At 32.4% G+C, this 17,503-nt stretch overlaps 1 protein-coding gene across 2 annotated transcripts; it reads left to right on the top strand.

Annotated features, from left to right (window-relative positions):
• The first annotated feature begins 11,434 nt into the window (after positions 1-11,434).
• On the top strand, positions 11,435-16,065 carry LOC108474702 (uncharacterized). 2 transcript variants are annotated; one of them, XM_017776703.2, is made up of 3 exons: positions 11,436-12,067; positions 12,297-12,816; positions 13,040-16,065. In XM_017776703.2, exons 1-3 carry the CDS (start codon positions 12,027-12,029, stop codon positions 13,088-13,090), a joined length of 612 nt encoding a protein of 203 aa, XP_017632192.1. In that variant the 5' UTR covers positions 11,436-12,026; the 3' UTR covers positions 13,091-16,065. The 2 variants fall into 2 exon arrangements, with proteins under 2 accessions (XP_017632191.1, XP_017632192.1); XM_017776702.2 differs by having other exon boundaries at positions 11,435-12,067; positions 12,297-16,065.
• Positions 16,066-17,503: the final 1,438 nt, after the last annotated feature.

The raw sequence follows: 17,503 nt of genomic DNA, 5'->3' as shown, positions 1-17,503 counted from the left end.
TAAAGGCATTTGTTAATTTTTTATTATTTTAGAAGCATTTGCTTCTTAAGTTGCATTATCTTAGTGTTATTTAAGTCTACATATTTTTCAAAATTTATTTTCAATTTGTTGGGTAATATTTATTTTGATATTTTTGATGTATTATATATATTTAAAAAAATAATATAAAAAATCAATACTGGTAATTTGGTAAGCCTAGGTTTTAGTATTTTTATCCGGATCTGGCTTGAGCAAAATTTTAGGCCCATTTATTGGGCCCGGCCCGACCCGAGCCTAATAAATGAGCATGATTTTTTAGTTGAGTCAGACCCGAATCCGGCCCGGCCCGGCCCATGAACACCTCTATTGAGGAGTGTGTGTCAAAAAATTTTAAAGTAAACACACTTGTTTATTTAAAAAGTTTGTAATATAATATAAATATATATGTGATTTGTTGCTTTATTTAAAAATAATTTATAATTTTTTACTTAAGTTGATATACAATTAACTTATGAGACGAACTTAATTAGAAATTTTATAACTGTACTAAATTATACGTCATGTCCGCAAGATGGTAAAAGGAATTATATAAAAATTATGAAAAGTCAACAATATTTTGATTGAATGGACAGAATTGAAATTTTGGAAATATTAGTGTCTTAAGTCTCATTATCTTTTTTTTCTAGATTTATTATTAGTTGAATTGTTTTTATAAATTTTATATAAAAATACAAGAATATAAAAATACACTCAATAATATTATTTCTTTTAAAAGATAATTATTTAGATAAAATTTAAGAATGATTATCCAATCTTTTATATATATATATATATATATATATATATATATGATGTTGCGATATAATAAAACATTTCTAACAATTTGTCATTTGTCATTCTACAAAATTGGCATATGTAATTATCAATTAATAAAAAATTTAATTGAGGATTTAGAATCAATTAATTTAAAAGTACAAAATCTCCATTATGCATTAACTATCTAAAAAATTATGGAAATTATATTTTAAAACGTATTAAAAAATAAATTAATTTCACATATTAAATATATTTTATTGTCCTCTTGGAAATTTAAAAGATAAACTTTTTATGGTCATCGATTCCACCAATATTCTGCAACGTTTGAATAAAATATGAAACCTGAAATAAACACAAGAAAACGTAAAAAGTAAAAAGTAAAAGATGAAATAAAAATAAATAACGAAATAATTTAAAGGAAAACCAATAAAACTTAACTCAGCCTTAAGCACGGGTTTTCCCGTCTTTGACCCGTTCCTCAAAATTAGTTATAGCTAGTTATAACTAACCCTTACCGATCGAACAACCTACGAAACGTTTGTGATTTAGAACTCCAGCAGTTTTGCGTTCTAGAAGAGCCTAGCTTGAACCAATGCCTTCAAACGTTTGGGACATTTAAATCCGGTTACTACTTCCCTTGACGGAACCAAACAGCAATCCCCACTTGGCACGCCGATGTGTTCACGGAAGACCAATTAGACAATCGATCCTTTCGGAATTCCAACTGTACGTCTAGCCACACTAACTCAAACGACATCTTTTTTGACTTAGTGTTATCTAGACTTTGTGAGTTGATGAAGTCATACTCTTAATCCGGAGAAATAATAAATATCGAAATTTGAGAGTTAAACAGCTCGGGTTCGTAACTCACGGGTTTTTGACGGGGTTAACACCGACTTAAAACTGAAAGAGGTTTAGTGTGGCATGAATTTAATTATGCTTGAAGGTTATGGAAATAATAGAAATTATATGAAAAAAGGTTGTGGAAATGGATAGGAAAAATATTTGCAAAGAGAATTAGACAAATTTTGTAAAACGAAGACAAAATAATCTAATGCTCAATTGAATTAAGAAAAAGAAAATAAGGTGGATGATGGAATTCTAAAATGAAATAGGAATGTAAAGACAATTGATTAATGGATGATTTCCTAAGAACTAAAACACCCTATTTATATAGATAGGGTTTACTAAAAATAGCTTAAGAAAATTAATATAGAATCTAAAATAATAATAATTAAAATAAATAAAATTAAAATAAACTTAAAATAGAATTTCCTATTTTTGGCTTTTTACAAAGTCAAATTTATAACTAATCTTTGGCTTGCTCCATCTTTTCGCTTTGGCCCATTCCACTAATTTTCTTCTAATTTGGCCCCTTTTCAGCTTGTTTTTGATCAATTGCATCCTTGACAAGAATTAAATCATAAAAACACTTAATTAGCAGGTTCAGTTCATCAATAAACCAAATTAAGCACAAAAAATATGCAATTTGACATGTTTATCACTTTTCATATAATTGTATACTATTCATATTAAATATATTTTTCGTCATCAACCTTACAATCAAAATTTTATGAAAGTAAAAAGTATTAAAGCTTATGACTGATTGGAGATGATTGAGTACACTAGAGGTGATAACCAATCGAAACACTAAAAAAAGTCTAGATTCAACTCTAACACCAGGAATGTCTTGGAGAGACAAAGTTTTGGGCCAAGGGACTTTCAGATCTAGTTGTGATGAAGACTTTGAGTTTATAGAAGGAGATGTCACGAAGTCTAATGTTAATGGAATTTGGACAATCAACTTATCTGAAAGGGTTCAACAAAATCTCGTTAGAGATATGGCGACCACAGTGGTGGTTAAGTTATTGGGTCGGAACCTATCATATACTCTATTGCAAAATAGGATCCACACCTTTTGGAAACCCTAGCAACAATTCCATCTCATGGATGTGGAGAATGGATACTTCCTGGTTAAATTTCAAAGCCGAGATGATTACGAGAAAGTTCTTACCTAGGGGCCATGATCGTGCTCGGGCAGTATCTCACAGTCCAATCGTGGACTTCGGAATTTAATCCCTTTCAGGCTTTTCCCAGCAATACTATGGTTTGGGTTCGGTTACCTGATCTACCCGACTATCTTTACAAATAGCGTGTTCTTGAGGAAATAGAGGGATTAATAGGTAAGGTCATTAAACTTGATTTTCAGACGAACAAGGGCTCAAGGGGGAAATTTGCTGGAAAACCTCTAACTCTCAGATCCAAGTTAATGGCATGGTTCAGAGGATTGAATTCGAATCACTTCTGTTAGTGTGTTTTTTGTGTGGCAGGTTCTGACACTTGCAAAACCTTTGCCTTGGCTCTGGCTTAGCGAACAACACAGTAGTGGGTTTAGTTTTGACAGCGGGAACCCCATCGGAAAATGACAAGGCGGTGGAGCCGGTTGATGCCTTTGGGCCATGGATGCTGGTCGAACAAAAATCCAGGTGCAATTTAAGGAATCGTCAAATCATTGATAAGGTAACTGGGGAATGTGCCTTGAATTCACTGGAAATTGAAACATCAGAAAATGGCGCAGCGGCGGTTAATTTGTTGGGAGTAAATTTTCAAAAAGGAGTTTTCTTAAAGGAGAAGGGACAAGGAGCACCACTTAGGGCTAATAAAAATTTTGAGTTAGTGACGAAAATGATAAACATTTTTACGGTACGTTTGGTTCACTGTAATGGAATAGGGCTGTAATTGAATAGAGCTGTAATGGAATAGAGCTGTAATAGAATAGAGTCAGAATCGATAATTCAACCTGTTTGGTTGAATGGAATGGAATAGAGCTGTAATAGAATTCTTATGTTTGGTTGAATGGAATGATGTTGTAATAGCATAAGAAAAAGGCTAAAATGACTAAAGTACCCTTAATGAATTTTTGTTAGTAGATGATTATTGTTATTAAATTTTAATAAGATTATTGATACATATATTTTAATAAAAATAAAATAAATAATTTAATTATATTTTAATATAATTATTATTAAATATAATTTAATAAAATAATATATATTTTAATAACATTATTAATATAATTATTAATAATATTTAATAATAATTTTAATATAAAATTATTATTAAATATTATTAATAATTATATTAATAATGTTATTAAAATATATATTATTTTAATGCCTAATATATTTGTTTTAATCTAGCCTTTCACTGTTGTCTTAGGTCACAATTGCCAATATAAAAAATGAGTTTAGCATATCATATGATTATTGTTATTATTATTAAATTTTAATAAAATTATTATTAAAATAATTTAATAAAAATGTTGGAGTTTCAACACACTTTAACCGGGTAAAGTAAGAATTTCAAACAGAGCACCAGCAGCAACGTATTATACCCGGGTAAAATATGAAGGAAAAATGCTTGAAGTTCAAGCTTATTACTAAATATAATTTAATCATATTTTAACATGATTATTACTAAATATAATTTAATAAAATTCTTTATATAATTATTATTAAATGAATTAAAAAACCATAATATATAATAGTATAAAAATAATATATAATCTACTTTATTATTTTTAAACTGCACTACATAATGTGCTAAAATATCATAAGTGAAACAAATAATTTGATTATTCTACAATAAAAAGTAAAATATAAGAAGTAATAAATAACTTGAGAATCATATTTCACATCCAAACATAATATTCATATATTAACAAAAAGTGACATGATTTCATTAGTTTATATGTCATAATCCATATGTTATAAAATTTTACAACCTCAAAAAGTTACAACATTGTAATGACATTCTATCATGTCATTATACCATCCAACTATTACAAACACAAAAAGTTACCAAAATATCATCAACACAACTATGATTTTTTAATGGTCAGCAAGAAATCTTCTGACCCATCCCAATCGCACAGAAGAAGGTAAACTAAAGAAAATGAGCATTTGCGTTGGATTATCTGGAATTTTGCTCAATGCGCGATAGCGCTCATCCTCAGTTAAACCTTCTACTTCACATAACATTGGATATAATTTTAGAGCACTTTCTTGAAGTGTCATTTCTGACCTTTGTTGAATTAGCACCTCGGAGGCAATACTCCTACTGATTTCAACACCAACGGTCTCGATCTTTTCCGCTAATAAAGTGGCAGCATCATTAAATGAAGTAGATGAAATATGATCACTTGCATCAGAAGTCTTTTTCTTCTTCTTTGAAAATGTGGAATCACCTTGGTTTATAGCCGGTTGTTGTTGTGTGCCTGAAAGATCCATGTCATCCAAAGAAACATCAGCTTCGCATCCATGTAAATCATTTCTTTCTTCATGAGTATTTGTAGTAGCTACATCCTCAGCATCTATTTCTTCAATAATATCAGTGGCTGTTTGAGCATCTTTCCCAGTGGCTCGATCTTTTGCGTAGATGGCTGTAAGTTGGTCATAATAAGGGAAACTACAATGTTTGAATTGAGCGGCTTCTTTATGGCTCTGAAAAAAAGAAGAATTCATAGTAGATATAAGTTTGGTCAAGTTAAGATAATAAAGACTTGAAATAATTCTTACATTTATATATGAGTTCCACACCGCATCTTCAGCAACAACAAGCTGCCTATGCTCATCCCAACCAAAACCGCTATTGTTTTTTCCGCTGAGCATGTCATAAACGATTGACCAATCCCTTTTCAATGTCCTAATCCTCGATTCAAGATTAGGTTTAGCCTTCAACTTGGCATCGGGTAAAACTTTTTCTAACATTTTTTCCAACTCATTTAAATAACCGCTTTAAATCAGTATCGACATTAAAGGTTCCAACATTGTGCAAGTCGACCATACAGCAACCAACACAAACATCTTCTTCCGAAGCCATTTCCTTTTGGTTCCTCGAGAATTTTGGGAAAAACACTTGCTTGTGAAAACACGACATAATTATCTTAAGGAAAAAAATTAAACATAAGTTCAATATTATGAATCAAAAGTGAACACTTTATAAAATTATAACACATGATGAATCAATACAAAATAATTTATAATTCAACAAGTCTAGTACAATACAAAAAAATAATTCAAACATCACCAAAGTTTCATAAACTAGATTCATGAAATAACATAAACAAATTAACGTTTACTACTTTTACCCTAAACCTAACTAATTTGTAGATGCTTGCCATTCATCGAACATTTGGTTGGCTAGTTCCATCCTCCAAGTAGCCCATGCATCTGATGGATGAATATTAACGATATTCGAATCATCGTCATCTATCACATTACTAGGTAATCCTTCTCCCAACTCTGCTTCAATAGGATCAAGACTCATATAGGTTCGAATAAAATTATGGAGCAAACAACAGGCAATAATGATTCTATTGTGCACCTCACAGGATAAAACGATGGACTCCTAAGTATTCCCCATCTAAGTTTTAATAACCCAAAGCATCTTTCAATAACATTACGCTACTGAAGCATGTTTCATATTGAAAAATTCTTCCGGAGAACTTGGCTGGTAACCCTGACGCCACTCATTCAAATGATATTTTTGTCCTCTAAAAGGTGCAAGAAATCCCTCACAATTTGTGTATCCAGCATCAACTAGATAATAACAACCTATAAAAAAAACTATTTGTCATGATTAATTTCCCAAAAAAGTATGATCTTAAAGATTTATTCAAAGTCCTTTAATTTTGCACTTTACCATGAGGAACTTTTAATCCATGTCTCCTACTAATGGCATCTCGAAGAACCCTTCCATCTGCAATAGAACCTTCCCAACCAGGAAGAGCATAAACAAAATGCATATCAGGTGTACAAACACCTAACATATTTGTTGCTATGTCACCTTTTCGCGTTCGATACCTAGGTTTATCAACTGTTGGAACCCTAATATTGATGTGGGTTCCATCTAAAGCACCTAAACAATTCTACATCACATGTATAAAACCTCGAGTTAGGATACTATATTTAAATCTAACTCAACTAAATTATGTACGAGCTATATATAGAACTCACTCCAATACCTTGAACCATTTCCACCTTGGGTGCAGAGAATTAGTTGTAATTGGCTCGCTTTTAAATAGCACATCTTGTAAGCGATGACAACATTTAAAACATTGTGAAATGATCGCTAACTATTTCCCGCACCTATTAAAGTGATGCTTGATAACTCGATTTTTAAGATGATGAGAAATGATATGTAAAAACATTGCCACTTGCTCATCAATAAGCATGTTCCTTGACGACTTCAATCCCCCTAAAGTTTGTAACATCTCACATAGTTTAAAAAAGGTAGTTCTATTCATCCTAACTTGTTCAATACAGGTCTCGTCACTAGCATATACAAGTCTTTTCACATAATCTCGTTTTGCATAAAAATCTAAAATATAGGATCTAATCCTTGGTCTATAAGTATGTAAGCTATGGATGGCACCCAATGTAAGTAAGAACCAACTTGCAACTGTACACATTTGCAACCATATTGTCACTGCAAGACCAATTCTTTTACGCCTTACACTTTGTACTATTAAAGGCAGACGAGCCATTACTGCAAGATATTAAAGTGTTACATATCTTCAAATCATGGTAAAAAGGTCACATTTCTTCAATACTAATTTCAATAAAAGTAAAAAAAAAAAATCAAAGAATTTAATTGATTAAAGAACTTATAGTAGTTTAGTGAGTACAAGAAGCTCAACTGTGAGTAGAGGAAGCAATCAAGCAAGCCAAATAAGAAAAGGAAGTAATAACGCACTGTCAAAGAAAAATAAACAATACATATTTATCAAATTTCATTCAACAAAATCAACTCTTTGTTTAGCAAATAATAATATCTTGAACATTAAAAGAGAAATTAATAATGAACATCTAATCTTGAAATACATCAACATCCAAATTACAAAATTTCAAACTTTGATTTTTAAAATCATTACTATTATTTGAAGGGTTGATTAATTCGTATTCATCCATAAACTAGATTCCAACTTAACGGTACAATTTAATTTAATGTGGTTTAACAAAGTAGTATTAGTCTCAACATTGTGATAATTGATTTGCTATAAGAACTTCGGGGGTTATTTTTATTTTTAATAAGATGTAACCGCTGAAGACTAAAATTGAGATTATACTAAAATATATAACTTTATTTTCTTTACCTAAAATTGAGACATGAAAGGATGTAATCCTTGAAAATGTACAATTGTAAGAAAAGTAAATATAGTTTATACATATTGGTAAGAAAGGTCAAAGTCAAAGATTATCTCAACAAGAAAGTATAATATGAAGCTTTTACAAAGTATATTAGTAAAAGTTCGAATACAAAATTCTCAACATACCATCAATCATATAGAGTGTTTTATTTCGCAGTTCAAGATCTTCAATTCCTATAAAGTGTTTTATTCAACAGTTCATATTGAGCTGACAAGCATTGTAAATATTTATTATTCTTTAAAAAAAAAGCCTTTATCTCCTCACTTATAATTTCAGCCATGGGACCATTCAAATACCATAATACAAATATATTACCCTTTCTCATAGGTTTAATTATAGAAATTATATAAATATATTATATTTAATTTTTTAATATGATAATAAATAATAGTTTAATTTTTTTAATGAGATTTAGTAGAAAATAAACTTATGTTGACATACATGTATTAGTTTTAACCGTAAAAATAATAAAATTTTTAATAAAATGGTTAATTTACAATTTAATCTAACATGCAAAAATTAATTTATTTATTTTTTTAAATAAAAAATAAAATACAATCCGATTATTAATATAACATCTTTTATAATATTTTTACCATTCGTTTCCCTCTTATTTTTACTTGTTTTAAAAAGAATAAAAACAATTGACCAATCTCAAAATCTCAAAGTAACTTTGTAATAAGAATCAAGACAGTCAAAGTTTGTACAGACTTCACTCTCAGCCCACCACTTGTTTGAAGGTTGTTTCTTCCACTTTTATTAATGACCCTAATAATATAACAGGTTAAGTTGTTCTGTTAAATTAATTCGTATAATGATTTTCCATAGAAAATTCGTATAAGATGAATATGAATTCGTATAATAATGTACCCTAAAAAGAACAAACTTTCCCCTAATGATTTTCCCTAGAAAATTCAAGGCAAAAATAGTCAATTCCATCAACTTAAAGACAATCTCCCCAAAAAAAGAACATGCTAACACCATATAAGTATAAATAGTCATGCTAAGAGGAGCATCGACCGCCGGGGAGCAGTTAAAGAAACCATGTGGCTGCATTGCAGATACCAATGGTTAACTTCTACATCACGCTTCTGTCAACCAAGCTGTAAACTTACTATGTTGTGAACTGAACAGTTACTAACGCTGCTAAAAGGAAAAGTGAACTGAATAGGCTTGAAATGCATGATCCAGACTTGCGCTCCTCTTCTAAGAGTTGGGATACATACGAAAGCACAAATACTAGAATTTTGAGCAGGTGTCTTACGTCAAGCATTTTGTTTAACATGCAAGCCTACCACGATAGCGATTTGTGTCTAAAGGGGACAATGTGTAGACAACATCTTCAAAAAAAATAGACGATGGACAACTTTTCGAGTCCATAATAAGATCCTATATATCACATGTCGGTAACTAAAAGCCAGTAAATCAAAAGCAATAAACTTGTATCAGATGGAGTAACCTTTAACTTTGATATCGTTATGAAAATGATGAATTAACAGAAAAGGAAAAAGAATGTTAATATATTCTATAATGATGAAGCAATTAAGTGATGCAAAGAGTGAATTTTATTAGGATGAGTGTATACCGTAAGCATAAAGCCAATGCGATCAAACAGTTAAGAGAAAGAGAAACCAATCAGGCAATCCAGAAATGGACAAGAATTTTTTTTAATAATAACTGAATATGGATCATTCTACCACTCCAAATATAAAATAATAAGTTCAAATTTTAAGTTTTTGTAGCAACACTTACCAAAATATTTTAACCAGATTGGTTATGGAACATAACTTAAGCGAAAAGAAAAGGGTGGGTGATATTTATATTTAAACTTATGTGGAGCAAAACAGTTTGTTACAAAAATGGCATGTGTGTTTCCCTGCCATGGATGCATCCAAACTAAATCCACATCACATTTCCAATGGCTTACAGAGACTCCATAATAGGGTGGGTGTAGTCTTTAAGGATGAAACTTTTCCATGACTCAGATTTCCACAAATTCACCCCCACTATTATGCTTGGAACACACATGTCACTTCTCCATTATTGGGGTTGATGGAGTCTACAATAGACTAATTGTGCGCTTGATGTAAAAGTACATACATATATTCATTTTGAATAAATCTCATTCCACCAGTAAAGGTGAGAAATTGTCCATGCTTTATTTCCCAGTTTTGGAAATTTCCAAACAACACTCTCCATGTTCAATTTGTCCCCTATTTTCCTCTAACATAATTCAAGGGCAAAGCCACAAATTTTATAGTGAAGGGACAAATTGAACTAAATAATTTTGGGAGCCAAAACAAAAATTTAATCTTTCATTAATTAAATTTTATCAATATGTAAAAACTTAAATAAGCAATTTTACCAAACCAAAAAGATCTATATCAATGTTTTTGTAGCAGCGCTAAGCTATATCAATGTTTCATGCGGTACAAGAAGATTATATGGATTATGGAGGCTTAAGAATCTTCCAATAATATTAATCATTATAAACACTAACAAAAAAATCTTTTTTTTAGGTTCTCAACTTCTTAGTAGGTTAATCATAATGCATAATTGCATATCTTCTACCAATAATATGCTTTCTTATCAAAACTTGGTAATCGACTCATGGCAGAATCAAAATGTAGACTTCACATGCAGTATAGAAAAGAGGGAAAAAGGCACAAAAATCGGCAGAAATATGCATCTATAATTGAAATAACTTAATCTCATGGCAGAATCAAAATCGATTTATGTATGCCAAGCCATATAGAGATTATGATCTGAAAAAAAAAAAGAAAGAAGCCAATGATCGTAATCATTATGTTCACACAATGATAATCCGAAATGGAAAAGAATGAAGGGACTTGCACGGGCTTCAAACGCGATTTTTTACCGATTTGAGTGAGATCGTTGAGATACTCTACAAGGTTACGCCATTGTTTCTTTCAATGAATCGAAGGAAGAAACTCGTTTAACCATAAAACAAAAATGAAAAGGCAAAAATGAAGATGATATGAAAGAAGCGAAGCAAAAATATTTACGACCTTGGATGAGGAGAGGAATCTTTGAGTCGAAGGTACGTGAAATAGCTGTCGATTGAGAGTGTTTTTGAGGTGAAGTTTTGGTAAGGGCAAAATAGAATTCCTGAAGTAACGATTAGCTAAACGGTGATGGGGGAAGGGAATAGAAATCCCTAAAAATCTCTGTTTAAGCCCAGAATGGAATATTCCCGTAATAGGGTATTCCATCGAACCAAACATTGGTTTATGTGGGGCTGCAGAATAGGGTGGTAATAGGCATGTAATGGCATAGCCATTACATCCAACCAAACATGCCCTTAGTGTTTTGGGGAAGCTTAATTCGGCTAAGCCAGGGACATCAAATGGGGATGTTAATGTGGTGGACTTTGGGCCTAGATCAAATAATATGGACATACTAAATGGACCACCAATGGAAGATCCAAATTCGTGGGTTTTGGAAATTGCAAAAATCGAAAGTTCAAATTTATTTAGGCTTGGACAACAAGGCTGAGGAGATGGGGGCTTGGAGAATAAGGGTAACTTGGATAATTCCTTGGCTTTGGTGAAGGGAGTTGGTACGAAGCAAATGCAGAATTTGGGGGTTTCGAATATTAATGATGATTTGACCATGTTGGGTGTTAATTCTCATTTTAATCCAACTTCCAATGATCCAGTGGAGGCAGTGGTGAAACTTAACAGTGAGGTCCTCGACCCTAGGAGATATTCAGCTGTTATTTTCAAGGAGAATAAGGTACCCAAAATTATTAGTTCCAATGAAGATGCTGATTTGATTGGGAGGTATAAAGGAATTTTGATTTCAAAAGGGAAGGATCAAGGGCTAAGGGTGGATCTGTCTGTAGTGGCGGCGTTATCAACAAAATCATTTTGAACCATGGGGGATGTTTTAAAAACTCTAGTAATGCGAGGGTTCCATTATCAGATTCTATGAACTCCATGGCCAAACTCATTTGCTCGCAGATTGACATTGAGATTGAGAAGGGAAATTTGAACCGTGATGGGAAAAGCCGTGAAGAAGGCTATTTACCAGTATTTGCGGTTAGTTTTCTAACTTTCTTTATTTTTATTAATATATGAGTTTATCTATTTTTTCTTGGAACTTTTAAGGGTGTGTTAGTAACAAGTTTCCGTGGATTTTTCATGAGTATAATCAGGAGTATAAATCGGATATTATTGGTCTTTTAGAAATAATAGTTAATAGTGGAAAAGTTGACTTGTGTTTTTGATAGTTCCTCAACGACCTATTTTTGTTCTTTTTTGTTTACAGTAGCCCTAATTGTCGTAAACGGAGGTGTCTTTGGGATGCTTTAAAGGCGAATTTTTTGGGTAATGGCTATCATTGGATGGTAGTTGGAGATTTTAACGCACTTTTAGCCTCCAGTGAAAAGAAGGGTGGGCGAGTTAGTGGAAAAAGATATTCTTATTTTGGGAACTTTGTAGATTCGACAGGGGTTCATGATTTTGGATTCAAATGTGCTCCATTCACGTGTTGTAGAAGTGGAGTCTATGAACGACTTGACAGAGCTATCGAAAATTATGTGTGGCTTGTGTCTTTCCCAAATTATTTTGTGACTCACCTCTCCAGACTCATAGCTGATCACAGGCCTTTGGTCTTGACTCTTCAACCTATGCTTCATTCTGTTATGGGATCACCTTTTCGTTTTCTGGCAAGATGGATTGAACACTGGAAATTTTTTTACTTTGTTAAGAAGAATGGGAACTTTAATGGCTCGATGTTCAATACAGTGGCAAACTTTACGAATCAACTAAAAGAGTGGAACAAACAGGTATATGGTCACATTGGGTTTCAAAAAAAAAAAAGCCTGCTTCAAAAGCTTAACTGTATTCAATGGGAAATAGATTGTTCCTAGTCAAATTCTCTACTTAAGTTGGATTTAGAAGTTAAGGAGGAGCTGGAACAGGTTTTGTGCCATAAAGAACTTCTTTGGAAATAGAAGGCGATATGTGATTGGCTCTCTTTGGGTGACTGAAATACTAATTTTTTCACAGGTGCACTCTTGGAAGAAGAAAGCAGAATTGGATTACGACTTCGAAAACTGAGGTAGAGGTATGGATCTTTGATAAGGAAGGCTTGCAACATGAGGCAATTTGCTTCTTCAAGAATCTATATAGTGAAAATCTGTGACCGATAAGGGGACTTTCTACTAGTTCATTCCCACAGCTTGAGGATAGCGAGGTCTAATTTTTAAGTAAGCCTATCTCTAATGAGGAGATAAAGTCTGCTTTGTTTGATTTGGGGCCTCTAAAGGATCCGGGAAGTGATGGATTCCATGATCTTTTCTTTCAGAGCCAATGGGATCATCTTGGGAGCTCAGTTTGTGGATTGGTCAAAAGTATTTTTGCAGGGGAAAAATGACCCAGAGCTAAACAACACTTTAATTGTTCTTATTCCCAATGTTCCGAATCATAATGTTTTTCTCAGTTTCAACCTATCAGTTAGTGTTCGGTTCTTTATAAGTTGGTAATGAAGATTATTGTCAACTAGTTTAAGTTGGTCTTCCCAAGAATTATTGGCCAAGAGCAGAGTGGTTTTATTGCAGGAAGAAGCACTATCGACAATATTATTATTGCTCAGGAAGTGTTTTACTCCATGAGAATTAAGCAAAAGTCTAGTAATTGGTTTGCAATCAAGATTGATTTCAAGAAGGCATATGATTGTGTGTGATAGAAGTTTATTGAAGCATCCTTTCAAGTTGTAGGTATTCCAAATTTTTTAAATAATGTTTTTATGTCTGCTATCAAAACTTCCATTATGTAGATTCTGTGGAACGAAACACCATCCTGGAAGTTTCGACTGACTAGAGGGGTACATCTTTCTTTTGTGCATAGAATGGCTCAGTCATAGTATCCACTGAAGTATCAATTCTGGGTGTTGGAGACCTATTCGTTTATCTCGATCAGCTCTTCTCCTCTCTCACCTTTTTTACAAATGATTTGATTTTGTTTGGCCAAGTAAAAAAAAAAAAGTTAAGCCACAATCATGAAGAGAATATTAAATAGTCTTTGTGATTATCTTGGGCACAAAATTAATGCTACTAAAACTAATATCTACTTTTTTGATGGTGTAAGTGAGGCTCTAGGAGGTAGAGTAGGTAGTTTTATTGGTTTTTAGAAGTTCAAAATCTTGGGAACTATTTGGGCGTACCTTTGTTTCATGAAATAGTAACAAATAACACTTTGTGGTTTGTTGTGGACAAGGTTCAAAGCAAATTATAGAGTTGGGATACAAGGTCGTTGTCTTTAGCGTTAGGGTCACTCTAGCTCAATTGGTTTTATTGGTGATTACCAGTTATTTCATGCAATCAATGATGATACCCAAAAGTCTTTGTGAGGAAATTGAATGTATGGTGCGTCAATTTGTTTTGGGGATCTTCGAGTAGTGGTAGAAAAGTGGCTTTAGTTAGTTGAAAAGACGTATGTCAGCCTAAAGATCATGGAGGTCACAGTTTTTGAAAGCTTCAGGACCATTACACGTCTTTTATGTTGAAGCTAGGTTACAAACTTATAGCAGATTCTAAAACTCTTTGGGCCCAGGTTCTCTAAGCTAAATATGGAGTTGCAAAAGGTTTGCCCAAATCCCTAACGCACAGAAGGAGTTCGTTCTTGTGGAGAGCCCTCAGTAAAGTTTAGCCACTTATTCGAGAGAATCTGCTTTGGTCAATGGGAGATGGGAAAAGTGTCATATGTTGGCATGATCCATGGGTACCATGTGTGAGGCCTCTTGTCAATATAATTCTTGATCATACAAACCTTGATTTGGAATGGGTTTTGAATGATATGGTTCTATGTAATGGCAAGTTGGAATATGGATCTATTTTGACTCTGATTGTCTAAGGTGATAGTTCGTAAGATTACAAGGGTCTCCCCACCATATCCGGTAGTAGGAATTGATAGAATTATCTGTGAAGGCACTTCAACAAGCTCATTTTTCGTTAAAAACATCTATGGGAAACTTCGAAAAATGTCTTAGAAACCAAAGGAAGAGGTGTGGCGGATTCCTTAAAAGTTTCAAGGACCTCAAGGGGTTAGATTTTTCATTTGGCTTACGTTCAAGCAGAGGTTACTAACTAACGTAGAGAGAGTTCATCGAGGTCTCGGGCACAATTCAATGTGTAGGGTTTGTGGGCATATCTCGGAAGATGTGTTGCATGCTATTAAGGACAATACTACAGCGCCAAACATTTGGAATCTTTTAATCCCTTATGATTGGCGTAACATATTTTACTCTGACAATCTATAATATTGGCTCACCTTAAACTTACAAAACTGTCAAAATTTTCGTTTTGGTAAGGTTAATTGGCAATGCTTATTTGGGGTTATTATTTGGCATATTTGGAATAATCGTAATCTCTTCATATTCCAGGGTCTTTTTTGGAGTAATGATTATTATGTTAAGGTTTCTTATAGCTGGGCCAAACATTTTGCTTTATTTGGTAGGGCCTTAACATGTTCGACTCAGATTTCGACTCATTGCACACATTTGGTTGAGAGTTGGGCCTGTTTGAATACTAATGGTTCTGTAAGATATGGGAATGATTTTGCAGTTGCAAAGGGAATCATGAGAAACTGAAATGGAAAGTGGATTATTGGTTTTAATATATTATTGGGGAGCTATTCAGTGTTGGAGGTTGGACTTTGAGGCATCTTGAATGGTTTAGGCATATTTGTTGATCGGGGCTATGACCACGTGTTAATCCAGACCAATAGCCTTGAGGTAGCTAAGGTTATTCAAAAGAGACTTACGAGAGGATCTAATTCATCCTTGATAAAGAGGATTCTTTAGTTGTTGTCACAGTTTAAGCGTTGGAGTATTTCTCATATTTCTAGAGGGGACAATCAGGATACTGATAATCTGGTCAAGCTGGCACATTGGGGAAGCCATGGATTGCGAATTTTTGAAGTATTCCCGTTTGAGGGATTAAGCTAGCTTATATCATCTGTACTTATTTTATTTTTTCACTATCACCAAAAAAAATTATGAAAAGTAACAAATAAATTACTTACAAATTATCTAATCTCATTTAAATTTGAAAAATTAATAATAAATAATTACAATAATTACAAATATATATTTTCAATGAAACTAATTTTAGTTTTAAAAATTGTAAATTCTTCTTGTAAATTTTCTTTATTAATTATGAAACAATTATGTTTTAATATTCTAAACGAGAAAAGTAATTTATACCATGTATTTATTTTTAAAATACAATAAAATTAAGAAAGAAATTATTGAACAATGATGATTGATAATTATTTGATTTAACTACTTTTTAAAAATTTGATTTAACTTTATATTGTTATGTTTGAATTTCATAATAATGTTATTATTTATTTTAAAATATAGATAAAGAAATAATTCAATATAATTATTATTAAATACAATAAATTATTTCATCGCATAGACAAATTATTAAATTCTAAAACTTTAATTAACATGTCGGTTGAGTCTTAACTCAATCGTATGAGCATTGTTGTTGTTAGAGTTGTGACGCAAATTCTTATTAAAATAAAATATAGGCTGCACAAAAAGAATCCTTATAGAAGTTTACTTCATCTGTTTGATATTAATTTGAATAAAGTGTTTCAACCTAACTAGATTACTTCTATTAGATGTTGATTAAAATAAGATTTTCTAAACCTATAAATAGATGCAGTCTTTACTCCTTATAATTATTCGAATTCCACATAGTAAATTTTCTTCTCCTTTGCCCGTGATTTTTTTCCCAAAAGGGTTTTTACGTAAAATCTGTGTGTTATATTTTTCTTTATTTTCTTTGTGATACATTGTTATTATCGACATTATATTTTCACAAATTGGTATTAGAGCTTTCTGGGTTTCTTATCTCTATCACGGTAATGGCGTCACTAAAGTATGAAATTTCATTGTTGGATCGCAACACCAAATTCGCGTTGTTGCAGATAAAGATGCAAACAGTTCTTGCGTAGATAGATTTGGAATGTGCCCTGTTGGAGATAGATAAGATGCCTTCGACATTGACAGATGAAGAGAAAAAACATAAAGATCGAAAGGCCTTGAAGCAATTACATTTTCATTTGTCTAACGAAATTTTAAAGACCGCCGCTGCATTATGGGCAAAACTAAAGCAGCTATGCATGTCAAAGACCCTGACGAGTTACATATGAAGTAGCGTCTTTATGCTCATCATTTAGAAAAACATCGTTTGTGCACGAACACTTAACTGTGTTTAAGAAAATTATCTCGAACCTAGAAGCCATGGAGGTTCAGTTTGATAAATAAGATTTAGGGTTGATTCTACTTGTTCGTTGCCCCCGTCCTATACAACCTTTAGATACACGATTTTGTATAGTCGCGAATCTCTCACAATTGATGAGGTCTATGATTCTTTGAACTCATATGACAAGATAGAGCATCTTGTGATTAAATCCAACTTTTAGGAAGAGAATCTTATTGTTCATGGAAGACAAGAATGA

This window comes from Gossypium arboreum, chromosome 3 (assembly GCF_025698485.1).
Source record: "Gossypium arboreum isolate Shixiya-1 chromosome 3, ASM2569848v2, whole genome shotgun sequence".
In the NCBI taxonomy this organism is placed as follows: Eukaryota; Viridiplantae; Streptophyta; class Magnoliopsida; order Malvales; family Malvaceae; genus Gossypium; species Gossypium arboreum.
The sequence above is the reverse complement of the archived record's forward strand: the minus strand, read 5'-3'. Positions and strand labels throughout refer to the sequence as shown.

Excerpts from the sequence above, each read along its gene's own strand:
- LOC108474702 (XM_017776702.2), top strand. The coding sequence starts at position 12,027 with ATGGGAAAAGCCGTGAAGAAGGCTATTTACCAGTATTTGCG. Across the intron at positions 12,068-12,296 it reads GCTATTTACCAGTATTTGCG|TAGCCCTAATTGTCGTAAAC; the intron begins GTTAGTTTTCTA and ends TTTTGTTTACAG.